General features: G+C 37.7%; 1 protein-coding gene across 2 annotated transcripts in view; it reads right to left on the bottom strand.

Moving 5' to 3' along the window:
• Positions 1 to 1,830: 1,830 nt before the first annotated feature.
• Positions 1,831 to 26,955, bottom strand: part of GCC2 (GRIP and coiled-coil domain containing 2) — a 54,226-nt gene continuing 29,101 nt past the window's right edge. For both annotated transcript variants that reach the window (XM_055327881.1, XM_055327880.1), the window contains 10 exons: positions 22,585 to 22,685; positions 22,424 to 22,501; positions 21,440 to 21,577; positions 20,423 to 20,544; positions 18,917 to 19,093; positions 15,441 to 15,658; positions 13,691 to 13,885; positions 12,076 to 12,215; positions 8,891 to 9,092; positions 1,831 to 2,704 (listed from right to left, as the gene is read on the bottom strand). In XM_055327881.1, coding sequence (XP_055183856.1) covers positions 2,634 to 2,704; positions 8,891 to 9,092; positions 12,076 to 12,215; positions 13,691 to 13,885; positions 15,441 to 15,658; positions 18,917 to 19,093; positions 20,423 to 20,544; positions 21,440 to 21,577; positions 22,424 to 22,501; positions 22,585 to 22,685 — 1,442 coding nt within the window. In that variant the 3' untranslated portion in view covers positions 1,831 to 2,633. The remainder of the gene's footprint in view (positions 2,705 to 8,890; positions 9,093 to 12,075; positions 12,216 to 13,690; positions 13,886 to 15,440; positions 15,659 to 18,916; positions 19,094 to 20,422; positions 20,545 to 21,439; positions 21,578 to 22,423; positions 22,502 to 22,584; positions 22,686 to 26,955) is intronic.

The raw sequence follows: 26,955 nt of genomic DNA on the forward strand, positions 1-26,955 counted from the left end.
CGATTCTAGAGAGGTACCACTATGTGGGTTCTGAGTGAGCCCACCCTGAAGGGAAGCCAGGGTGGTCACCTACATTATTGAAACTGAAATTGTATTTCTTCACCATATTCGATGTTCTATTCACATGCAGCTTTCTATTTTGTCCTTTAAAGTAACAATTTGAAGGCCACAACTTGATTCCACCTCCCTCCCCCATGTAATCACATTTTGAATGCAGGGGGAAAAGTCTTCTTCTGTGTCTGACCTATATGTAGATAACCAAATACTTTTAACACTCATGGGTAAAACTTAGCTCAAAGTCACTCCCAAAGTTGTATCAGGTTGTTTTCCGTAGTGTGCATTTATTTTGAAATAATAGCTGATTTTCAGATACTAAGTCAATATAGGATAGTCTTAGACCAAGTTGTGACCACTACATTCCAACTTAATCATACAGTAGGAGTTACTTTTTTGAGTGTGTCCTGCCATTCATTAAATACCAAACTGTATCTTTGTTGGAAATTACACATTCCTCATTACTATATATTCCAGTGACATCACCAGCTAACAATACAGGGTTTAAAAAGAACACAAAATACCGCATGCCTTTAGTAAGGCTTTGCTTTTCCAGTAAGCAGTTCAGTTACACATCTGCCGAAGTTTGTTTAAAGGAATATAATTCTCAAAGTTTGCTGAAAGTAAATATAATTCTTGATCATACACTGTTTGGAGCATAAGCACAGTTCACTGTATACAAGAGATGCTTTACATCACAAAGGAGGCTGAACTTACGAGGTGCCCAAAGAAAGGCTGCCAGTGGCTCCCGGCTCCGGCTGGAAGGCAGAGGTCAGACAAGGAAGCATTATGATCTACACATCACATACCAAGAGGTCCATCTATGTTCTCTCAAGCACCTGATACCCTGGGTCCCAAGAGTCTAAAGACAGTAGTAAGGAAATGTACAATGGCAATTCACAGACTTTAACTCAAAAACTCCAAAGAGAAAATGCCTAATGGAAAAAAGAGTAGACATAAAAATATGATATGCAGTTAAACATATTTAATAGAAATATTAAAATAATCATTACATTTCCTCGTGCTGAAACCATGAAAGAATATCACTTTGTAACCAAAGTAATAATTTTTATCATGCAAAAAGGTATTTTTGTTATTAACATTCATAAGTAGAGATGGTACTTCAAAACAAGTTTATACAGACTTCAAAAAGGTCTATCTAGACTTACAGTGAAATTTATTTAGATACTATTACAGTTACACTGTATGCTGCTGGCATATGCATATTCACAGTTTATAAAGTAAAAAAACTAAACTTTTAAAGTCAGCTCTGAAATGGATGCATTTTCATTAATACATTCACTAGTTAGGTCTGTTCTAAAACAGGAGGAAAGACAGATATGGGAGATATTTTTTTAAAGAACAAACTCAACAATATCAGCAGCAAATTTCAGTTAAACTAAATTGGAAATGAAAGGAATGTTCTGAATAACTAAAGTACAAAGTTGGTTTACCAGCTGAGATTGAAAATCAGAGTATAAATTGGAAGGCTCAAGGAAACTTTACAGAGTATACTGTGTGGTGATTTTTTAATAAATAAATATTAAAAATAGAATTCTCAGATTTATGATTTAAGAACACAATTTTGATCTTGTCCATAAAATATATTCAGAGGCATCGAAGGCAGGTAACACCTTAAGACCTGTGAAAATGTGACACTGACCTCTAAGGTGTCTTCCTGAAGTTCCTCGTGATGGAGAGTGTATGGAGCTGCTTGTCTGCTGAATCATGGGAAGCACCACTCTCATGTTAGATACAATGCTGAATGACACAGTCAATGTTCTGATAAGTTTTTATTGGAGGAGATGGAAAAGAATTCTCAAAACAGATTCATGGCTTAAAAGTAGGTGAACCCTCTCAAGAGCCTGGAGAGACACCATGAAATCACCCCAAGGTAATGAGCTGGTCCCCTATGTTCATGTTCCATGTCATAGCAGCCAACACTAGGGCTTCTGATAACATAGTGAGTTTTGAGTTATATATATTTTAGAGAAGAAAAAATAGTTCATTTTACTAAATAAAATGTTAGTTTCATAATTAACTGCACATATTTGCTTTATAATCCCTTAATAAACATGTCAATTTTATGAATAAAGCATTTTCCTTCATATTCTAATTAACAAATTTTCTTTAACAATTTATAATAATAATCTATCTGCACGTTTGCTCTTGCAATAAATAGTCCTGTAACATTATTTTCAAAATCTAAATTCCAGTTGGTACTGTACCAAAATTTACTTCAAAATTCACAGTACTGCCTAGATACAGGCGGGTCCTGAGGCTCCACAGAGGGAAAGAGTGACTTTGTTCTTGGTGTTTTCATCTGGCAGCACGCTTGGGAGGTCACAGAGTTAAAGCGCTGTGGACTGGTATCAACACTTCAGGCTGCTGAAAAAGTACTTCATACTTTTACTTCAAGTGGAGACTTTTTAAATACATCTGACTTACATATGTACAAATACACGTAGATGTGAATACATACACACACACTTTTGGACAAAAGAATGACAGCAATATACATGAAACTTTTTTGCCAAATGGATTCTATTTGGTTAATAAATAATGTTTTCCCATCAGTCTTATCGAAGTCCAGACCAACTATGTAGATAGGATGCCCATCCGGAGGAACGAGAAGCATTTTCTTCCTCACCTTTGAGGAGTTAAAAAAAAAAAAAAAAAGAAGCATTAATCTTCTCATACCATACTTTGATGTTACAAATCTGTTCTTGAACTTTCTGTATTTGTCTTTCTACATTAGATATCCAAAATAAAGTCCCCAGCACAGCTAAGTATTACTGACAATAAGGGGAATTTGTACATTCTTTTAAAACAGAAGCTTTTACATAACTTAGAATCTAAACTCCATAAATGTGTGGTAAACCGCAAAACTAAACCAAGTCAAAAAACCCCGTTTTTAGTCATTTTGCTATCAGGTATATTGAGGTATAATTTACTTATAGTGCAATTCATCCTCTTTAGGTATAGCATCACCATCCTCAATTTTTGCCCTTTCTAGAAAGCCATATAAATTGGATCACATCATGTATCTTTTGAGCGTGCTTTCTTTCACTTTGCAGGATGCATCTGAGACTTTTCCGTGTTCCTGTGGGTATCAGTAGTTCATTCCTTCTTACTGCTGAGTATGATTCCACTATGTGGCTTTACCAGTTTGTTTTATTCATTTACCAGTGAAGGATATCTGCATTGTTTCTAGTTTTTCTAATTTAAAAGAAAGCTGCTATAAACTGTTGGACACTACATCTGAGACTAATGACCAGAGCTGAAGGCAGACACTTCATTGTCTGAGCCACCCAGGTGCCCCAAGATTCACCCTTTTAAATGTATAATTCAGTGGTTAGGTTTATGCAGTTTTTTCTTTGTGTGTGAACACAGGCTTTCATTTCTCTTGGATAAATATCTCAGAGTGGGACAGTTGTTATACAGTGAATATGTTTAACTTTATAAAAAATGCCAAACTTTTCTAAGTTGTATCACTTCGTTTTGAGTGTTCCAGTTTCTATCTTTTTTATGATCAACACAAACAAATCCTATCATAAAATTCAGAAAAATTTTGGGCTTCCAAGAAAATTTTAGACAAGGCCTCCTTTACTCTTTTCTTTTATTTGTATATAATATATATAATTTGAAAGTTTTACAACCCTAAAAAAAAAGTAAAAATCTCATTACATGTCCTCTCCCTCCTCCTTTCCCTTCCTCAGATATGACCATTAAATTCAATATGCTCCTTTCCAGACGCCCTTCTGCGTTGTCAAGCATACATACGAATCACAAATGATCTCATGCAGAGAAGCACTTCCAAAATCTTAAACAGAGAACTTCCTATAGTTTACAAACCATTTTCATTTCTTTTTCTGTTCACTGGTTTTATCCATGTATTAGTTATGAACTGCTGTGTAACAAACTACTGCAAGCTTATCAGCTTACATCATCATACATACATACATTAAACAGCATACATCATCTCAGTTTCTATGGGCCAGGAGACCAGGCCAGGAGGGCTTAGCCAGATCCTCAGGCCACCCGCAGGCTGTATCCAAGGTGTTGGCCCACAATGGGTCTCATCCGAAGAACTGACTGGAGAAGTATCTGCTTCCAAGTTCACGTGGTATGTGGCAGAATTCAGTGCCTCAAGGGCTCGTGGACCCACAGGGTCAGTTCCTTGCCACGTGGCCTTTTTTCCCCCTAGGATTTTACTTATTTATTTGAGAGATAGAGAGCGTGAGCCCCAGAGAGGGGGGAGGGCTGGAGGGAGAGAGCGAAGCAGGTTCTCCACAGAGCAGGGAGCATGACGCAGGGCTGGATCCCAGGGGTCCTGGGATGCTTAACTGACTGACCCACCCAGGCGGCCCCACATTGGCCTCTTTAATAATGTCAGCCTGTGAGTGAGTGGAGAAGGCAGAGTCTGCTGATGAGACAGAAGTCACAATCTAACCTAATCGTGGAGTGACACCCTGTCACCTGTGCTGTATTCTACTGGTTAGAAACAAGTCACTAGGCCAGCCTAATGGCCACTTAAGGCAAGAAGGTTACATAAAAGTGTGAATGCCTGGAAGGCACTGTTGTGGCAAAAGACTTTTTAGAAGTTAGTCTTCCCACAGTCTGCATGGTGAAGAGCTTCTAGAAAGCCAGGGGAAATGATATTGTTAAGCGATGGAAAACTGGGCACTGACTTTGTGTTCTCCCATCAGAGGAGGCAGTGGCCTTGCTCCCCAGAATGATGAGAGCCAGGTACCTGCATTTCCTAAACAAAATGCACAGATCGCTGTGTGTTCATCTGGAAGGAATGGTGCACTTAGAGAAGTCTTGTGACACAACAAAAATTCAGCCGTATCTCAGATCTGGCAGGACTCGGCCCTGTGCAATGTCCTGGCAGCCGTTCATGTCCTCAGGTAAATAGGGACCAAAGACAGGCTGAGATAGTGTGCATTTGTGCTCCTGCCCTGAGTAATTGCTCTTTTATGATAAGATTCTAAGTTCTTTGCAAACCAAATCAGACACAGTGAGTATGAGTGTGTTCTCTTCCTGTCAGTCTGGAGATGATCAAAAAGCTTGATAGTCTTTGCCTTTGTCCTACTGAAATTGTTGGGCCTTTTTCCTCCTTTTTCCCCCTTAATTGAGGTAAAATTGGTATATAACCTTCTATTAGGCTTCAGGTCTTTTTCCTCTTTATTTACTTCTACAGAGTATGAGACTCTGGTAATACTGTATAGTAAGTAACAATACACAGCTCTGTAAATTATAACCTTGTTGGGGAGCAAAGAAAGATGGAGAGAACCAACTTTCAGTTCTTACTTGAGAAGCAGAGTTGAGATTCCAATCTTGCAAAGAGAAGCACCACATGCCTGCATTATTTAGGGCGTGAACCCTGCTCACCTCAAATTGTGTCTAAAGAAGACAACATCAGAGACTGTAAACGGCCTTTTGTCTTTAAGGCCTTGGTAGAGAAATGTCCTTTGGTCTGGCTGGTGAGGCCCAGGACCCTTATCCATAGCATGGTGACAAGTTTCCTGTTCATGACATTCCTTCCTGCATCTCAGACCTTTCACTTAGGTTTTCCTTATACACGAAGTACATTACATTGCTGAACATTTCCAAGGGAGGCAAATTCTTAGATTCCATTGGAAAAGATCTTGAAAAATACTTAAGGTTGAGTTATTCCTTACAGCACACTAAAGACAGAACTTCACCAATGCTGCTGAGAAGTCCACTGTGAGCCAATCACTCCTTTAAAGGTGATGAGGCAATGGGTCTTCTTTTATGATTTTTCTCTGGCCTTTTTTGGCATAAGTTTCACTTTTATGTGAAGAGGCAGACTTCCTTTTATTTATCCTACTTGAAATTGTATGGAGATTTTTTTCAAATGCGTGGATAGATGTCCTTCAACTCTGAAAAATTTTCATTCTTTTCAAATACTGTCTCTACCTCATGCTTTCCTCTCCTCTCCTTCTAGAACTTTATTAAATATATGTTAGTTGTCTTCATTCTATCCTCTATTACCCACTCTCTGGGTAGAGTTTTCTTCCATTAATTCCTTTGTTTCTCTATGCTGAATTCTTTTTTTTTTAAATTTTATTTATTATTCATGAGAGAGACAAAGAGAGAGAGAGGCAGAGACACAGAAGCAAGCTCCCTGTGGGGAGCTTAATGCAGGACTCGATTCCAGGACCCCAGGATCATGACCTTTGGCTCAGACACACAACCACTGAGCCACCCAGGTGCCCCTCTCCATGCTGAATTCTAAGTAATTTCTTCTGACCTATCTTTCAGTTCAGTAATTCTCACTTAAGCCATATCTCTATCTGCTACAAGACCATAACCCTTTTAATTCAATTTTTTTATAAGTCTTTTTTTGTTTGCTCACATAGATAAAAGAAGTGAGTAACTTTTCAAAGGTACATTAGTTTGCGTTTAATAAGGGTGGCGGCGGGGGGTGGAGGGGGTCCTTCCTATACACTTAAAGGACTTAGCAAAAAACCTATCTCAGAGTTCTGGGTTTCTAATGAACTTCTTATATGCCCCCTATGGGATGATCAATAATATCTGTGTTACTAGGACTCTTAGGTTAGTCTCTTTGAGATCTTTTAATTAACATATCCTCAACTTACACGAGCCACTTGAGTGTTAGAAACATCTATATTACATTAAACATGCTAGGTTTTTAGAAAGACTATTAGATATGCTAAATATTTTGAGATCGTATCATTTAAGTATGTTTTAATTAAAAATACACATATCCAGGGATGCCTGGGTGGCTCAGTGGTTAAGAGTCTGCCTTCAGCTCAGGGTGTGATCCTGTGGTCCCAGATCGAGTCCCACATTGGGGCTCCCTGCAGGGAGTCTGTTTCTCCCTCTGCCTGTCTCTGCCTCTCTCTGTGTCTCTCATGAATATATAAAAAAATCTTAAAAAAAGAAACATACACATATCCAGGGACACCTTGGTGGCTCAGTGGTTGAGCATCTGCATTCAGCTCAGGTCGTGATCCCGGGATCCTGGGATTGAGTCCTGCACTGGGCTCCCCACAGGGAGCCTGTTTCTCCCTCTACCTGTATCTCTGCCTCTCTCTGTATCTCTCATGAATAAATAAATAAATTCTTTAAAAAAAATACACATATTCCTTCCTAAAGTCCTGGTTAATTTTACAATGAAAAAAATAGTTTTAGCTTTGGCAGAATAAACAAAAAATTAATATATAAAATCAAATATGTAGGGTGCCTGGGTAGTTAAGCATCTACCTTCTGCTCAGGTCATATCTCAGGGTCCTGGGATAGAGCCCTGAGTCAGGTTCTGCATTTAGCAAGGAGTCTCCTTGTCTCTTTCCTCCTGCTCCTCCCCCTGCCAGTGCTCTCTCCCTCTCCCTCTCCCCACCTTCTCTCTCAAATAAACAAAATCTTAAAAAAAAAAAAAAAAAAAAAGGCAACACGACGTTAACCAGTCAAAAGTGGGACAACTAAACATTTTGGGCTTACTGATGTGATGTCTCAGAAAGCATAAAACACTACCTATGAGGGATTTTTGTTTCCCATTCTGTCCAACTGCACCTGGATCTAAAAAGACTTCTGATTTCCTATTTACAGGAAACAATGGAACAATTTAAATGCTATCTCTCAAAGGGCCAAATCCAGAACTGTGTTTCTGTGGGACAAATGACCAGTTCCTTCAACTACTGATTGACATATTACAAAAATGAGCATGGAAATTGAAATGCTATAGCTAACAAAACAAAACAGAGCTTAAGGGACATGAGCCAAATGCAGTGTGTGAGCCCTATTAGGGTGCTGTACAAAGACATCTGCGATAATGGGACACTGAGTGTGAACTGGTGCAGATGGCAGAGGAGTCTAATATACAGTGACGCATTTGCTGGGGAAATCATATGATGTGCGGGATTGGCTTTAGAATCTCTAGCTCTGCTCTTTCCCTGTCAAAAGAAGTCTGAGACCATGAAGACTGTTAAAGATGAGTGAGAATTACAAGGGAGGGACAGCATTCTGCCTGTATGCTTGAAAAGGTCACTAATAACATTTTAAACTAACAAAAATGAAACCATGATCCTTAAGATGTAGTCTGAAATCAGGTAACAACCACAGTTGTATGTGAATCATTTTAAAGGAGTTTATGGGGCAGCTCTGGTGGCTCAGCGGTTTAGCACCTCCTTTGGCCCAGGGCATGATCCTGGAGACCCGGGATCGAGTCCCACATCGGGCTCCCTGCATGGAACCTGCTTCTTCCTCTGCCTGTCTCTCTGCCTCTCTCTCTGTGTCTCTCATGAATAAATAAATAAAATCTTAAAAAAAAAAATAAAGGAGTTTATGAAATCACAGTATTAAATCTATTTGCCACAAAAATCTAAGCTCCAAACAGGAGAGCTTTAAAGCTGTGTCTGCCTTGCGAAATGGGATTGTTGGTATGATATAGACCAACGGTTGGGCAGAAGGGGTGAAGGCGAAGGTAGGGAAGGAGGAGAGCAGGTCAATACACCTTAAACAATTATGATATAAAATAAAAACCACATTCTTTGATACAATTCAATGCTAGAATTAAAAGCCTAATTTTCAAAGATCTAACTACAGTATTGTATATTGATGCATCTTAAAATTTATTATGTACTATAATTGCCCTAAAGTGTTAAAATGTTAGCTTTTCAAATCTAGTTTCAGGTTACATGTATGACAGAACTCACCCAAATGAACAAAATTTAAATGTTTTAAGTCACAATGTCAGGAAAAAGAATGTAAGCACACAAAGTTTCAACCACAAGGCCAACAATTAATATAAGCCATGAAACAGGAGTTCCAATAATTTCCTTTCACCTACCTTGAGCAATTGCAGCCAGTTTTCCCTTTTCCTCAGGACTGAGCTGCAACATTGTATCTATAACAGGAAGGAGTCTCTCTTTCTCACTACCTGGCTTCAAGAAAATGAACTGTAGCAAGACATTCTTCAAGTATTCCAGGTTGGCTACAGATTTTTCTCGTTCCTGATTTCTTTCCAGTCTCCTTATTTCATTTTTGAGGAGCTAATGTTGGAGAAATGAGTTAAAAATGAGTTTTAAAAATGAGTTTTAGGACCTTCAGGTTAATCATGGCAGACTGAACACATTTACTCTTCTTCTCTTCCCCTTGAAAAGGTGACTAGAAAGTCCCCATTGACTAGACTTGGACAGTCACTGATTAGACTTTAGTCAATGACTAGAACGGAGAGATTAGGAGAGAAGAAAAAAATAGATGAGAAATATCAAGAAATTCCTACAAGATGGGAAGCAGATAAAGTGGAAGAGACTCAGCCCAGTGGCTCACAAGTACTACTGACAAGATGACAGAACAGGTCCCGCAGAAACACCAATAAGCTCCTGCCTCAAAGTACAGAGAAGCACGGGAACTACGATTGAAAACAGGACTGGCATCAAGTCTACAGAGGTTGGTACCATGATGCTCCCTTCACCTCCTGTTCTCTACAGAAAGTAAACCAGTGGGCTCAGGGCTGTGGGCTAAGTAACACAGTGTAAAGGGGGCAAGAACAGCTTGAAATCAGGACCAAAGTAAACACCTACATCCACCATAAACCCCTTCCCTGCTGCCCTGCTTATAGGCGGCAGGTAGTTATGGCATCCACTGGGAAGTCATGTTTACAGGATGAACAGTATTTCACCAAAACAAAATCCATGACAGAGTGAAAGTTCAGGAATGTAAGAAACTCTAACACTACCAGAGAAATGGAGAAACATCTGATATGCAAAAGATGGTAGAATGCTAAAGTGTTTGAGGAAGATTTCTGGGTTGAAACAAACAAAAATAGTTGTATTTCATCATTTTAGGTTAGTTCAGAAAAGTTAACCAACTCTGTCCTAAAACCTATAGTCATTTTAAAAAGTGACAACCAGGTCTAAGACACCATTCAAGAATGTAATTTTGTGGAAATATAACATTTGAATAGTCACTTAATTCACTGGGCTAGTTAACAGCTTGTTAGATGGGACAATGTTAGGAAAATGTTATTTTATACACATGCATACTAAAATATTTAGAGGGGAATGTCATAATACATACAATTTACTATGAATAACTGAGTAACTCAGCATTAAAAAATTAATTTAACAAGGAGAACTGAGGCCCTGCACAGAGGGAGGACAGTCTATTTGGAGAAGCATTTAGAGGGCAGAGAAGCATGTGCTTTCCAGACAGACATGAGCTGGAACGTTGCTCTACCATTTATCTCTTACCAGGGATTATGACGATTAAATACAATGATATATGTAAAGCCCAGGACCTGGTTCACGAGAACTCAATAGGTAATAGGACTATATTTGGAGAAATGATTTAGCTGTGAGCCAGGGTGGATTGTTTAACTCTCAACTGCTCCACAATTTGCCTGTTGCCATATGTTTCTACTGTCACCTTTAAATAGGAAGGCTTTCTGTGCTACTTTACTATCTCCACTCACAATCTGTGATAAAAAGTTTAATGCTATAAGCTTGGCTTCATCTGAGAGCCTCTCAGTGCACAAAAAAAATAAAAATATATATATATATATAAAAAAATAACAAGAGCCCGCCTGTGCTGGGGAGGCCTGAGGAGGACGTGGGGATGCGTCCATGCTGATGAGCTGCAGCCTCCTCAGGACCCGCAGGGAGTCTTCAGGGCGACATTGGGCCACATTCACGCTTACAAGAGCCCCATATCCTCAGGACCCGAGGAGCCCGGCTTCCTCAGGATCCCTGGAGGACTCTGGAGGCGCTGTTGGGGGCCACGTCCACATCAGAAGGGACTCCTCAGAACCACAGGACTGTTGTGCCCAAGATTGCGAATCCGAGAAACCACCGAGAAGCCGACACCGATGCAAACACACGAGGGTTGATTTACAAGCTCGAGCTTGTGTCCAAGTAGAGCCCACACAGCAGAGCAGGGACTTGGACCCCAGGGGCCTGGGATGGCTGGACGTATGCTAACACTAAACTTAAAGTGGAATGGCCTTAATTTTCTCAGCCTCCATGTGTCCCATACCATCCTATCTAGCTCCATCCCCCTTCCCCAGAGATCCTAAGAGAGCAACTGCAAATGACGTGGCAGCGTGTGTTGGGGGACAGGCCCAGGGATTTGGGATCAGGAAGACCTGGAACGCGGGCGTCCTGGCTGTGCAGCGGGATTCGATGCTGCAGACTCCTTTTCCCTAAGTTTATCTTGACAACTGACTTTTACATAGAAAAGCTCTCCTTTGTCTTTGAAAGATGAAGAGTGAGTCAAAGCGTTTTTTCTCTGCCCATCTCTGATTGCACAGATTCTAAACTGAGACGTATTTCCCGTTACTAAGGATAATTTACTATCCGTAGTTCTATGGTTAAAATATTCTGACACAAGTAATTCAGAGGGACGAAGGTTGCTCATCTATTTCTTCACAGCTCAGTCACTCATCAGGAAATGCATCTTTATGGATTTGGAAAGAACTGAGAGATATTATTACCAATAGCGTATTATGATGTGAAGGATTCTTCCTGAGATTCTTCCCCTGTTTCAACTGACACTGAAACACTGTGAACACTTTGGAAGACAAATGTCAAGGAAATAAATGTTATGCATTGCTAATTAAAAAAAAAAAAATAACAACAGCCCGCCTGTGCTGGGGAGGCCTGAGGAGGACGTGGGGATGCGTCCATGCTGATGAACATCAGCTGAACGATCTAATGAGAAGCGTCCATGGTTTATCTTTAGAATTTTTAAGGGCCCAGACCCATTTAATTTTTCCATAATCATATGTGGAACAATGACTTATGAACCTATTCTAATCCATTTCTAAATCTATTTTATTTTAGTTTCTTAGGAAAAAAACAGGAATTTAATTAGTTTTTATGCAACTTATATCAAAGCAATTAATATTTCTCAGTTTCAGAAATGTAGTATCATAAAGAATCAAGATGTGATGGATGTATTTCATCTGGAGAGTAGAGGTCAAGAAAACTGACCTGTTGCAGAGAGTATTTTCTGGGTGGTAGTATTTGAACTTACCTTAATTTGCTCCATAAGGATTGCATTAGTTGCTTCTGTTTCCCGAAGCAGACCGTTTAAGTGATCAGCACTTTTTGTGGTGGAACTGAGCTTTTGAACCAATTCTTCTTTGGTAAGTTCAGCATGCCATAGAGGAGGCTCTGCAAGATGTTGTTCAAATACTTAATTTTCAAAATTAGAGATTATAGATGAAGATTCTAAGTAAGAAATATATCTAAGCATAGATATTTTACTCTGCAATGTAACTCAGGTCCACTCTCTGCCATTCTTCTACTCAACATATCTCAATCAAAAGGTTGTCGAACATAACACAAATAGGGCAGAATCTCTGCTGTAAAGCATGTAATCTAATAGAATTCAAGCTCTATAAGACCCAATTCTAGAATTTGTTTGTTCTGTTTCTAGATTGTTCTATCAGTTTTCCTACTCACACTCCTCTATGTCCTAAGAGTTTATGTCATTTACTTATAAACAAGGGGAGTAATAACATTTGCCAATCATTTATATTACGGATGCTTGTAAGAATTTTGTATGAGGGATGCCTGGGTGGCTCAGATGTTGAGTGTCTGCTTTTGGCTCAGGGTGTGATCCTGGAGTCCCGGATCGAGTCCCACATTGGACTCCCCACATGGAACCTGCTTCTCCCTCTGCCTGTGTCTCTGCCTCTCTCTCTGTGTCTCATGAATAAATAAAATCTTAAAAAAAAAGATTTTTGTATGAGGTGGGTAAGGATTATTATTCAAATTCTGTAGACGAGAGAAAAGGCTCAGTTGACAAATAATTTTGGCAAAAATCACAAAGCCAGATGTGATTCTGGAGTCCACTCCTGGTGCCTCCATGTCGTCAGTACTAATCCTGTCTGGCAGGATTGTAATTTCCACCCACACCACGATTAGTGACCACAGCCACAAAAAGTCCTTACTCTAGATCCTGAAACTTCAGGAAGAGGGCAGAGACCCCCTGAATTATGAACATTCATGGCAGGTAAGACTAACATATACTGAAGCTTTACTATATTTAATAAATTCAGCGCTAACACTTCACCCAGAGGAGTAAATGAAACGTGTCAGCTTCTTAGAAGGGTGAGAGAATAGTTCATCCTACTTTTTGATACCACTAGGACTCCAGTCATCCATTTCTGGCTCAAGCTTGGCGCAGAACCAGCTTTCTTTCTTTCTTCTTTCTTTCTTTCTTTCTTTCTTTCTTTCTTTCTTTCTTTCTTTCTTTCTTTCTTTCTTTCATCTATCTATCTATCTAATTAATTAATTAAAAAGATTTATTTATTTGACAGGGAGAATGTGAGGGAGCAAAGCAGTAGGAATGGTAGGCAAAGAGAGAGGGAGAAGCAGGCTCCCCGCAGAGCAGGGAGCCCAATGCAGGGCTCAATCTCAGGATCCTGATTTCATGACTTGAGCCAAAGGCAGAGATCAACCAGCTGAGCCACGGGACACCCTGCATTTTATTTTTAAAAATCCAACTGTTTCATTCTGTAGGAGAATTTTCCATGTAGGGTGGAATGCTGAAGAAATTTTCTTAGAGTAACTCAAAGAAAGCATATATAACTTAGAGTTAGGATTTATTAGACAAGAAACAGAGCTAAGTAGGAAAAACATACCCAGTTTAGTTTCAGGAGAATTAAGCAGCTGCTCTAAAGACTGTGTGTGAGTGCCAGAGGAAGATACAGATTCCGTGTCAGTTGTCTCCATTCCTTCTCCCTCCTCCCGGGTTACAGCATACATGTCCAGAAGAGGCAGATCTGTGCTTCTCCTTTCTCGAAGGTTCTTTAAAGGCTGGTGAGAAGCAGCTGGGCCTATTAATTTTTTTTTTAAAGGAAGTGTGAAATTGTTCAAAATCATGGACTCTCTGTATTCAGAGATACACAATGAAATTTAAGTCATCATAGAGATATCAAATGGTATGACAGGGAATCTAAGTAACTAGAAGACAAAATAAATGGGATGCATAAAGAATTTTTAAGACTACCCTAAAAATTTAGTTATTAACTTTTAACCGTTTATGTCATTTCAACAAAAGCTATAAATTATTTGCTGCCATCTATATACTATAATAGAAGAGGGCTATACTGTTGCAAAATACTGGCAGAAATTCTAATACTAGACTCTATTTTTGAAGATTATGTATTGCAGAGAGCTGTGTCCTTTCTGACACAATATGCATGCTGAACTCTGCTGAGCACATGTTCTTGTTCATCTCTACCTTACACCTTCACCTCTGCTGGTTCCTACCACTGCCCCCTCACATCTTCGGTGTTCAGCCAAGAAAAGCTTAGAACCCAGGGCAGGGAACTAATCTATTATACTACCCCAGCCAGGCTTTCCTGCTTGCTGATAGTGAACCCTTGCATGGAACTCCAAGATTTTTAAGGCATATTGCTTTATTAATCCTGAAAAACCTGAAGGTCAGAAATTAAATGACTTTGCCCAAGACGTCATAGCAGGGGTAGGGACCAGAATTCTAACCGATATCTTTTAACTCCCAATTTCATTATTATCCATTCCATGAAGTTGCCTCCTCATTTCTCTCAAACCTTAGCCTCCAGCTGCCTATGTTGAAGCACTTGCCAAGATTTCTGATATTGGGCCAATTGCTTATTCCACTGCTGATTCCTAGATCACAATCTTTGGTGTGACTATGTTTCTTCCTTTGATGACTTTTGGCATAGGCTGACTTTCTTACAGCTGGCTTTGGACCCTGATGAATGACCCATCACTGCCAATGTCCTGGTGACATTTTTCAAGCTAAGTGGTATTAAGCATAAAGTTGATACTTAATGCTAAAATGTAGTAATAAGTAGCCTCATCTTGGCTGGCATATTCCCATCTCTTTCAGGGAGCAGAATAGAAGAGATAGGTGCAGCTGAACTAAATCTCCAACTAAGAAATATTAAAGGGAAGAAGCTGTATTAACCAATCAATCCTAAAATTCAGTGGGACTTGGGTGTTTCTAAGCTTCTCACTCTAATATTCCTAAGCACAAAATAGATATATTTGATGACCAACAATGGAGAACACCAAAAAGATTCAGTGAATACTGGAATTTGGACACATGTGACGAGACTGCAGAGAACGTCTGAGTCAGAGAACAGGAAATAGCGTTACATGGAGGTTAACAGATACATGAATATCAGTACTGTAAGAGGTGATATAGGCTGCTCTATGTATAATCAAAAAGGGTTCAAATGGTTCAAATATCTTTTCAGCAAGCAAATCCAAAATTCATTAATCACAGAATTGGCACTGATTGTCACCTAGTAAATTTTCTTTTTTCTTATGAATTTATGAATAATATATTTAAGTGACATAACTATGCGAGAACACAAACTACTGAGGTTCTCATACACATACTTCTTGTGGCTGGTTCACTCTTAAGCTGGAAAAGCTGAGCTTCCACCTTGGAGAGCTGCTGCTGTAAGGTTTCCATTGTCTTTCTGTGCTCTTCCTGCAAATGGCGTACTTGATCGCGGAAGCGGCTGTGAAGGACCTCGTTCTGGGACGTCAGTTGACTCACAGTCTGTGCATGTTCAGACTTCAGCGTCATATTCTCTGATTGTATTGAACACAACCTGAAGGATGAGAGGAACTTATTTCATAGGAAATCTTTCAATCTGACATGCTGACTCAGCTTTCCTCAGATGGGTTCTACTTGATAATTAGCCTTGAGACATCTACTAAATGTATGAATTAACTGCTAAGCATACAAAATGGTACAAGTTGTGTTAACCATCTGGGGATTGGCTGTCATCTAGTTCAAATCATCTCTGTGTTCTGTAGTTCCAATCAGGAGCCTTGGTTGAGTAACTGCTACAATGGTTCAGATGAGAACTTCCTTCATTACTTATCAAAAAATAGGGCTGAATTTAGAGCAATGTATAATTATACTTTAAATTAGTCTCCTTTTCAGGTTATCTTATGTGGGAACTCATATAAACACAGGATTACTGTATTTTTTCTTTATTACCTTGAAAACAGGAAAAAAAATTACTTTCTTTTGATTCATAAATAAAGCCTTAAGGAAAGCCTTAAAGAAAGTTTTCTGAGTAACTTTTGAGCCAAATAACATAAAACTCTGAAACACAAAGGCTTGGTTTACCACAGCTGTTTTCGAATTTCACTGTGCACCAGAATCATTGGATCCCTTGTTTTGTTTTGTTTTAATTTTTTATTTATTTATGATAGTCACAGAGAGAGAGAGAGAGAGAGAGAGAGAGAGAGAGAGAGAGGGGGGGGGGGCAGAGACATAGGCAGAGGGAGAAGCAGGCTCCATGCACCGGGAGCCTGACGTGGGATTCGATACCGGGTCTCCAGGATCGCGACCTGGGCCAAAGGCAGGCGCCAAACCACTGTGCCACCCAGGGATCCCCCAATGGACACCTTGTTAAAAATACAGACATTAAAAAAAAAAAAAAAAAACAAACCCAGACATTTAGTTTTCATCCCAGAGCCACTGAATCAGAATGTCCAAAGGAGGTCCTAGAAATCACCTACTTTTAGCAGTTCTCTATGCAATTTTTAGCCTGGTGTTAGCCAATGCAACTATAATTTGGGAACCACTATTTTTAATGGTTCAATTGTAGTCTTGATGTTTTATGTTTGGCTTTGGTAAAAAAAAAAAAAAAAAAAAAAAAAAAAGTTTTCTTTTTAAGCCAGGGAGCCACAGTACAAGTACTCTCATAAAAATTCAAACAATATGGAACCAATTATAGAAAAAATTGAGAGCCCTCTTATTCACTCCCACCCCCTGTAGTGTAAAAATCCCAGCTCTAGGAACAGACATTGTTAGTGGTTTAGCAAGTAGCGTTCCAAGATCTTTTTTCGTATGTACAAATATGACCACCATATAACGTTTTAAAACAAGATTTAGTGGCTAAAGGGTGATATATAATAAAAACACTGTATGTTTCAGAAAAGGTTTCATAAGTGCCAAGTTCATATTGATCAATGAGTTCAGAAAATGCTAGTGTATATGTTATCCCTCAAATCTGCATTTTTCTGTGAGCATTTTTTTTCTCTCTCACTTTTTTTTTTTAAAGATTTTATTTATCCATGAGAGACACAGAGACACAGGCAGAGAGAGAAGCAGGATCCCTTCAGGGAGCTCGACCTGGAACTTGATCCCGGGACCCTAGGCTCATGCCCTGGGCTGAAGGCAGATGCTTAACTGCTGAACCACCCAGGTGTCCCTTGAGCATTTTGTTCAAACACTACTACGAAAATAAAGGAAGAACCATCAGCAGTCACAACAGCAATTTTCTAAGGAAGATAATGGCTACATTATAGAGATAGGGGAAGGTTGGTAGTTTGCAGGGGTCTCAGTGACACATTTGACTTTATCTACTTAAGAGCTAGAAGTTTGACCCCCATCCTGGACCTGGAATGACTATGCTGATGGAAGTTTATTACCTGTCTCAGCTGTTACTGGGGTGTTTGTATAGCTGGATCTTCTGGACAATGTAGGTATTAGCTGGTCAGCCTAATTATTCCTCTTGAGCCATTTTTACAATCTCATACAGAGAAAGTATGAATATTAAGATGTTTTAAAAAGAAAAGAATTTCTAAGGATAAGGCTATTTCTTCATATTGGGGCAGGGCATAGACAGTAACAGCATTATTCTTAATACTTCTGAAAAAGAGGGATAAGACTTCTAAAGATATCTCAAAATACTATTAAGTTTCTAGCACTTAGAGGAACGACTGGCACATAGTAGGTGCCAAAAAAATAGTTACTGAACTATAGAGGCAACACTTGCACTTTATTCATGTTAGCAATATAATTTGCAGTAACTTTTCTAGAATAAAGAATAAATGTGGGAAATTTCTGATGTAAATAGCAAGCATCACTGTATTTCAGCTAATCTTCCAATGAAACCTGGGGATAGGTAGCTAGAAAATTGGTAGATCTTCCCTGAAACTTCTGATTCACATGATTAACATATATAAATTATGTTATTAAAAGATTAGAAAGTCAAAATGAAGCTTTCAAGATTACCATAGATTAGGTATGTATTAAAAGCATACCTGAGATATGTAAAATATTCCAACACCCTTGATGTTCAATGAAGAGCTCTTTTCCTCAGTTTAAGGTACAACAGCTATTACCACTCAATTTCTTTATTACAGGAATTCAAAGTTCCTTGTTCACAATAATCTACTCCTCCTGCCAACACCACTGAGGTCTATTTAGAGTACTGATTAACAAAGGGTAATAATATGACAAGTTGAAGACAGTTGCAAAAGGTAAGCTCCATATTCTTGTTCAGTTAGCAGCTGTCTGAATGCTTTCCTCTAGAGAAAAAGAAAAATGCTTATAATTTGACACCTGAGTTGAAAAGTGGATTTTTTAAAGAAACATTCTGGCCATGAAGGCCAAAGGAAAAACAGATTGCTGGATGAACAGATAAAATTAACTGTTCTTAAAAAAATAAAGGTTAAAACCAATCAAAAGGGGCTTTAAGGTAGAAAAACAAAGTTAGCAAGCCTCTAAAAATATCTATTTCTTCTTTCTTTTTAAAAGATTTTATTTATATATTTTTGAGAATAAGAGAGAGAGAGAGAGAGAGAGAGAGAGAGAGAGAACACATGCACAAGCAGGAGGTGGGCAGAAATAGAGGCAGAGTCTAGAGAATCCCAGAGGCTCAATCTCATGACCTGAGCCGAAATCAAGAGTTGGATGCTTAACTGACCGAGGCACCCAGGTGCCCCTAGAAATATCTATTCCTTATTTTCAATTTGTATTTATCCCAAGGAGCAACTCATTAGGAGTTCCAACCAAGAAAAACTTTGCTGCTCAGCACAAACACAGTTAGTACTGCTCGCAACCTTACTTTTCCCGGAGTTCTGCCTCTTTGGACACAGTTTCCTGCAGCATCTTGTTATGTCTTTCTAGCAGAGTATCATGTTCAGACTGTAATGTCTGAAGTTCAGATACACTGATCTGTAAGTTATTTTGGGTGTCCTGTAATTTGATTTTCAGTTGATCAATCAGCATTTCCAGGTGTTCTCTAAAAGAGAAACAGTTTTACAAAAAGTTTTAAAAGAGGTAAACCTGATTTTATGGTTTCAAATACATTTTATTTTAATCATTTCATCTTTTAATGTCATACACTTGCCATTATTATAGACAATACTAATGGAAATCTAGTAATTGGAATAATTCAGAGACCAGGGATAAGTATAATACAGAAGACCTTATCGTCAGATTTTATATCTTAGCCACTGCAGATTTTCAAAAAAATCTCTGAACTTGTAAATTTCATACTCAAATGGAGAAGAGACTATTAAGTGCATCAAAATAGCCTATTTTGTTATAGTGTTATACTTTTAGTTAACGTAAAAAAAATCACAGTTCTAAGCTAACCATTATGAGAATGGTATGAACAACAGAATGTCTCAACTGATTCAATAGTTTCTTTTTTTTAGAAAAAAGTATACATATAAGAAAATAGAAGGAATGCAAAAACATTTACATTAAAATAATTTGAATCCAAAATTCCAGCATGATAAAAAAGGCTCTTGTCAATACTGACATTTTCATATTAAAGGCTTCAATATTCAATTTCTGCTTTGAAATTTGAAGGTGAGCTAACAGACAAAATATCTCATTTGTCAGTCTACAGCTTCCATATTTAACAGATACTTAAATAAAAAGTAACACAAGTATAAACATACAAACATTGCAGGATATTTAGTCCTACTTAGAACAGTAAGAGGTAGATGTAAAATTACTTTGAATACCGAACCTAAAACAAAACACACAGGCTATAGAATGCCCCATTTCATATTCCTAGTATATTTTTGAATAATTTACAAAAATGATCTGTATGCTAGTTTTAAAGATGCACTAAATAATATACTACTGAAACAAATAATTGAGATGATAAATTTAAGAAGAAACATTTAATTCTAGGCTAGAATTTAGTATTGAATTTAAAACTTTTTGAAAGACATAAAATGTTTTAAAGCAATTCTATTTAGCCTAATTAATGGTGGGTATAACAAAGAAGCATTTTTATTCTATTTCTAAATTTTCAAAATTGGAAAAACTAATCATAATGTAACTTTAATGTCTGTATTTCTACTCTGACCAGTTCCTGCTACAACAAGATGACACTACTTAGCCTATCTCCTGGTTTTACTGCTTAAGTCACACAGTCTTATGAGTTTGTAACCTTCATAGTGATGCGTCCCTGTTGCTACCTGGAGATAGAGTGAAGTCAAAAAACTCTGCTCTCATTACACGTAAAATTCCACAAATTGAATCAAAGCAGAATTTACAACCTACTTGATGGAAAGGGGGAAACCCTGCATGTTCATTTTAATTTAGACTTTACCTTTCTTGTTTAGCTCCCTCGGTTTCAGTCTGAGACACAGATTTATTTTTCTGTTGTTTCAGAACATTGTGAACTCGGACTTTGTAGCTCTCAAATTCAGAGGTTATAGCAGCTTGTTCTGCCTATGACATTCAAAAGAGAGAGAATAATTTTTCTACTGCATTTTCTATTGTAACATAATCCTATTTCCTTTTAATGACTTAAATGAAACATGTTTTAGAAAATGAGTAAAATAACTGACACCCTTTAGCCCCTTGATAAACTTCCTCTAAAAAATGTGCTTCGTTAGGCCTTACATCTTTTTAAAAGCCTTTAAAGATAGAATTTTGGTTGACAAGAGATGCTTCTACCATGTTTTCCTCCCTGGTGGATTCAATGAGTACCCATAAATTCTGTAAAGGCATATTTGCCTTTGGAATCTTAAAAGATTTTCATTTATAAGATTTCCTCTTTTCATAAATATAATAAAAATAAATTCAAAGAAATTAAGCCTCTTAAACTTCAGATTTCCAAAGAGAGTGGGAAAAGTGGAATTCTAGATCTTCCACTTTCCTAATGTGATCTTCTGTGACCCTTCCGCCAACCTGGCTCATTATCAGAGCTGCACCTCTCACAAAGCTACCGTATTAGGTCTGCTTTGCATGCTGAAGAAAGTAGGCCCCTCACAGCCATTCTATCAGAATATTATTTTATAATCATTTGGCCCTCAGAAAGAACTGTACACTTTTTAAATTATAAAATTAAGAAAAAATAACTCTTACACAGAAATTGCAAAACAAGGTGAAAATGGAAACAATGTGTACCCCATGTCTTCCATTTTAACAACAACAACAAAAAAGGTTATGCAAGTGACAGGATTAGGATGGGATTAGAGTTAGGGACAGATGAGCTACACTAAGAATTCATCTAATAAGTGATCTTTTAAACTAAAGCAAATCCTAAAAGGTGAGACCACACCCCTCATGTGAACTGCTTATAAGATAACACCTGTTCACTGCTTCTGTGTGAAGCATGTACCTTGGCAGCATGGCACTCTTCTTGAAGTGCTGTCACTTTTTGCTGGTAAGCGCTCAGTGTGCGCTGGTGCTGGTCTGCCGAGGTCTTCAGGTGTTCGTGAACTTTGTGCTTCTCAGAGGTTATTTCAGCTAGCTGAATCTGGGGCAAAACCTTTCAGTTAAGCTCTAGTAAATTGGATCTTCATGGTTAAACAGATTTTCTTTAAAAATAAACTTGAGTTTGTATCATTTCTATATATATATATAAGCGATAATTAGATAGAATTAAAACTATTATTGAAAGAATAGAGACAATATAATAGAATATTTTCCCAAATTATTTCAGTTTTCCTTAAATCAAAATTAGTCATAAGTGATAATAAAAAAAATCCAGACTACTTGTTATAGTTCAATGTCTAATTGAATATATTAAGACATTATATAAATTGGATATTAAAAATATAAATAATGTAAATATACACGTAACGTGTATACAACATAAGTATATAGAACCATTTTTATTCTTGTGACTGCACTATCATTTTGAAAGCTCTGATGCAGGTCTGAGGCCATGCACTATTCTTAGTGCATTAAGGATTTTCAAATACATGAAGAGAATCTAGCTTAAGCTAAATGGGATACTCCAGTTATATGCCATATTTGGCTTACTGCTTTTACTTTTTAAATGAAGGATATTTAGGAGAAAGAAATGTGTGTATAAAAATATGTACATATAGGGACACCTGGGTTGCTCAGTGGTTGATCGTTTGCCTTTGACTCAGGGCATGATCTTGGAGCCCCAGGATCGAGTCCCACAATGGGCTCCCCACAGGGAGCCTGCTTCTCTCCCTCTGCCTAAGTCTCTGCCTCTCTCTATCATGATTAAATAAATAAATAAATCTTAAAAAAAAAAAGTACATATAGGTATTTGGGAAAATTCCCACATAATACCTTAGTTCTACATGGACAGTTTTTGGTAAATCCTAAAAAGCAATAAGACTCTTACTTTATAGACTTCTACTTGCTGCTGGCTTGCCTCCAGTTCACCCTTCAAAGATGCTTGAAGTATTAAGTGATCAGTTTCCTACAGAATAAGAAACATGATTAAATTTGAAAAGTGATTCAAAAATACATAAATTGAAATATGAAACTGGGAAATTAACATACTGCTTGCTTTGAATCTGCCAGTTCTTTTTTGGTTTTCACAAGCAACTGCTTGATTTTGGTGTTTTTTTCCTCATACTGTTGCACTGAAGATTGTAGTGAAGCTAGCAAAGGAAATAATTTCAGAACAGATTAAACAATGTTTTTTAAGATTTATTTACTTTCGAGAGAGAAAGAGCATGGGGGGAGGGGCAGAGACAGTGAGAGAATCTCAAAGCAGACTCTGTGCTGACCACAGAGCTCCATGTGGGGCTTGATCTCATGACCCTGAGGTCATGACTTGAGCCGAAACCAAGAGTTGGCCGTTCAACTGACTGCACCACCCAAGCACCCCAAATAATTTTTATAAATGAATTTAAGTAAATGAATGATTAAGTCTTTTCTTTGCATTTACCTATCTTTAAAAAGAAACTTGTCTTAAAAAAATAAAAGAAAAAATAAAAATAAACTTGTCTTAGATTTTTATTATGGAATGTTTCAAACATACACAACAGCAGTGACAACTACTGTATCCATAACTCAGCTTTTTTTTTTTTTTTTCCCCATCACTCAGCTTTACCAATCACTGATGCATGGCCAATCTTACAACACAGAACAGGAATCTGTCCCACAGGCTAAAATCTGGCTACTGCCTGTTTGTAAAGAGTTTTGTTAGAACACAATCAAGCTTATTTATTTACATTTGTTCATAGCTGCTTCAGTGCAACAATGATAGTTTTGACTAACGGTGTTGGAGACTATAAAATGGCCTGCAAGGCCTAAAATATTTACTGCCTGGCCCTTGATGGAAAGAGTTTGTCAACTCCTAACCCATATCCTTACCTATTCCTTGTACCCTCTTTGGTTTTGGTTTGTCTGTTTTTGGTTCTTCATAAGAAATCCATTTGTCTGTACATGTTTCAGTATATATCTTTAAATAAAGTTATATACTTAGTGTGTATCTAAAAGATAAATACTTTTATGAAGTATCTAAAAAAAAAAGTACCTCAAAAGTGGTGCCATATATTTCCAATTCTATCACCACAGAGGCACATACCTGTTGTTTTTCTGATACTAATTGTTTTGTAGAATGGGACTGTCAGTGATTGTTCACTAAGGAACATATTGAAACATGATAAAAAGAAAAAACTTTTATGCTAAAGGAGGTTAGAAATGAGTGGATTTACTGTCTAGATCCCAGGTACCCAAATACAACCAGCAAGCAGGCCAAATCTGGCCACAGCCTGTTATGAAAGAAACAAAGAATGTAAGATAGAGACCATGTAGCCTGTGAAGCCATGGAGAATGACTTCCTGGTCCTTTAAGAAAAGTGCTTAATACCTGGTCTAGGCCAGTTACACGGGCACCATGTAATTGTGTTACTAAAATATCTTATAAGCAATGATTAACTTTATAGAGTTAAATTCACATATCCAGATCCTATTACTTGGTAAACATGAACAGGTATACTGTAAGAATATATCTTAACTATGCCTTTTTATGATAAGTCTAATTTAGTTATTTCCTGGCAACTATTTGCTTGGCTATAAAAAGCATTTTATAACGCACAAATTACATACAAAACCTTTGTTAAGTGCCCCAGGAATTGTGATTAGACACAGTTCCTGAGCTCAAAGAATAAAAATGAAATGGGGGGATAACATTTCACATAACATAATGCACAATACAAACATTACAAAAGAAATACAAAAGGCTTTGGGGCTCATAGGGCCTAAAGGTTATACAAAGTTTGCAAAGGAAACTTAGAACAGGAGACATTTAAGATTAGGAAGGACTCCAACGGGTGGGCATGAGAGTGGGAGGGCTAGGACATGAAAGGAGATTTCCTTGAGAGATGAGATCTATAGTTACAGAAAGGCACAAATCATGTCTCAGGAAAAATGAGTAGTCTTCTCTGTGAGAGAGTAATGAGAATTAACTTGGAAAGTCAAATTGGGGCCAGATGTTGGTGGGGTTTCATATTAAGACGTGTGTTGCTAATTTATTATGCAATCTTTTTTTTAATGCACAGAACACTGTCCAGATGCTTTCTTATCTTTTCCCTACTCTACTGCAACTCCTGAGCTCAGCCTTCTAAGACCTCTGCTGCCATGAGTCTCGTGACTTTTGACAGATTCTACACCATTCTGATATGCTGATCTGATATGCTGGCAGACCAATCTTCCCCCATTGTCTTCAAGAAGAGCCTAAAGATATTGTGGTATTCAGGCACTCCACAAACTAGATAAAATATGTCTTCCTAATTACACCTTGCTTCTCCTTAACAGGTCAAGCTTTTCAGTGCAACTCCTCAAGACTTCCAAAATTACACCATTGTTACTCTTAATTTTGTTTATTCCATCGCTGTAGAAAGTAATACCCTGTTTCAGTCGTTTTTTTCTTTCCAAACCTTACTTTCAACACTTATCTCGAGCCCTAACTTATGATTCTTTCAGTCTACAGAATCTCTCTCCCCTCTGAACTCTTTTTTTTTTTTTAATTTTTATTTATTTATGATAGTCACAGAGAGAGAAAGAGAGAGAGGCAGAGACATAGGCAGAGGGAGAAGCAGGCTCCATGCACCGGGAGCCCGACTTGGGATTCGATCCCGGGTCTCCAGGATCGCGCCCTGGGCCAAAGGCAGGCGCCAAACCGCTGCGCCACCCAGGGATCCCGTCCCCTCTGAACTCTTAAAGAGCACTCACTGCTTATACCACTCATTTCTGTACTTATAGGTGAGAAGTGGGTGTCCTTCTTAAACAAAGCATATCTTTTTAGTTTTTCCAGGGTATCAAGCTTCTCTTTCAGCTTAATAATCAAAAATATACACATTCACTAATTCACAAACCCAAATGTATGCATTGTAGGAATACAATCTAGAGCTCTGCTCTTCAATTTACACCAGGAACACAGCTGGAAAATATAGTTGTGCATAATGAAAGATCTACACCTAGTGAATTGTCTGGAAACTCTACAATTGTTTAATTATCTGAGTATTCTACATTTTTCCCCTGGATGCAGGTAGATCATCAGAACTATGCATCCATGGCTTCAATTTATTAATTCATGGAAATTACCTTTATTGAGCTGTGATTTGGCTTCAAGCTGAATGAAATATGCATTATGAAATAGTCGAGGGAGATTTGCTACTTTATTTGTTGTGGGAATGCCACTGAGAATACAAATCCAGATTATCAGTGGTTTCTGTTAAAATTAAATATAAAATGGCTACTGGGTTTGAAAATTTCCTGAGCAGATAAAATAATTTAAGTCACAAAAGTGAAACTTAATTTAGCTTACTCTGCAAAATAAGTGAACTTGTCATCTAAAAATCCCCACTGTAATATCAATCATTATAAAGGTTACATTTATAATGTAAGCTTTTATAAGGTTTTATAAGGTTTCACTTTATAAGCCATCCTGGGCTATCAGTCTTCAAATCTGAAAATTCCAAGTTCATGGCCTAACAGATTCTTATTTAATATTATTTATTGATTTGGTGGTTTTAATTTTGCTATTTCTGGGTGTTTCACATTCCTAAAGGTAGCATTAATTTCAAAAATCACATACGAGACTTTTGAAAACACAGATTTCAAGGCCCCACCCCTTAAGATTCTGATTCTTTATATTTGTGCCTGGCTTTTCCAAAAAGCTCTCTGGATATTCAAGTTAGGTCTGGGACCATTGTTCCACATGACAGTGTTCCTTTATAAAAATGCCTTTTAAAAAAAACCTCTCACACATCTTAGTATCAGGAAAAGCTGTGTCGCTAACAAGAATCGCATTTATTCTACTATTGTGGCTACCATAAACTTTGTAACTGGTAATGTTCCTGTCTTTGAATGGTTTCTGGGAAGCTGAAAGTCAATTTATGGAGACCTTAGTGGTAGCAAAAGTATACAAAAGGTATACTTTATGTCTTGATCTTATATCTGACTTCACTGTATAGTCCTACACCTCAACATTTCCTTTTATCCCATTTCCTCATTTATATATCTAAAATCATGTACAGTAGTATCTTTGCAGCCACCTTAAATTATTTTATGGAACTTCAGCTTCTCACCATGAGGGAATAACATGACCTAGATATACCTTCTGCTGTAAACAATTAGGAAACTGAACAATATGGAAATTCCTGAAACCGAGCTATGATCTCTGAGAAAGGATAAATAAGGTGACCCTTATTACAGTCCTAGCTTTCTGTCTGGAGGCAATTTCTAGACTGTGGAATAGGAGGGGAATCTCCATTACAAACATAATGAAGAGGTAAATGAAATACAACAAGAACAAAAAAAAAATACAAATGGAATTTCTAGGGATGAAAATATATCTAAAGTGAAAATATTATTGGGTGATATTTAATTATAACATATTAGACCTTGAAGATAAGAGAAT

This window comes from Nyctereutes procyonoides, unplaced genomic scaffold, assembly GCF_905146905.1.
Source record: "Nyctereutes procyonoides isolate TBG_1078 unplaced genomic scaffold, NYPRO_anot_genome, whole genome shotgun sequence".
NCBI classification, from domain to species: Eukaryota; Metazoa; Chordata; class Mammalia; order Carnivora; family Canidae; genus Nyctereutes; species Nyctereutes procyonoides.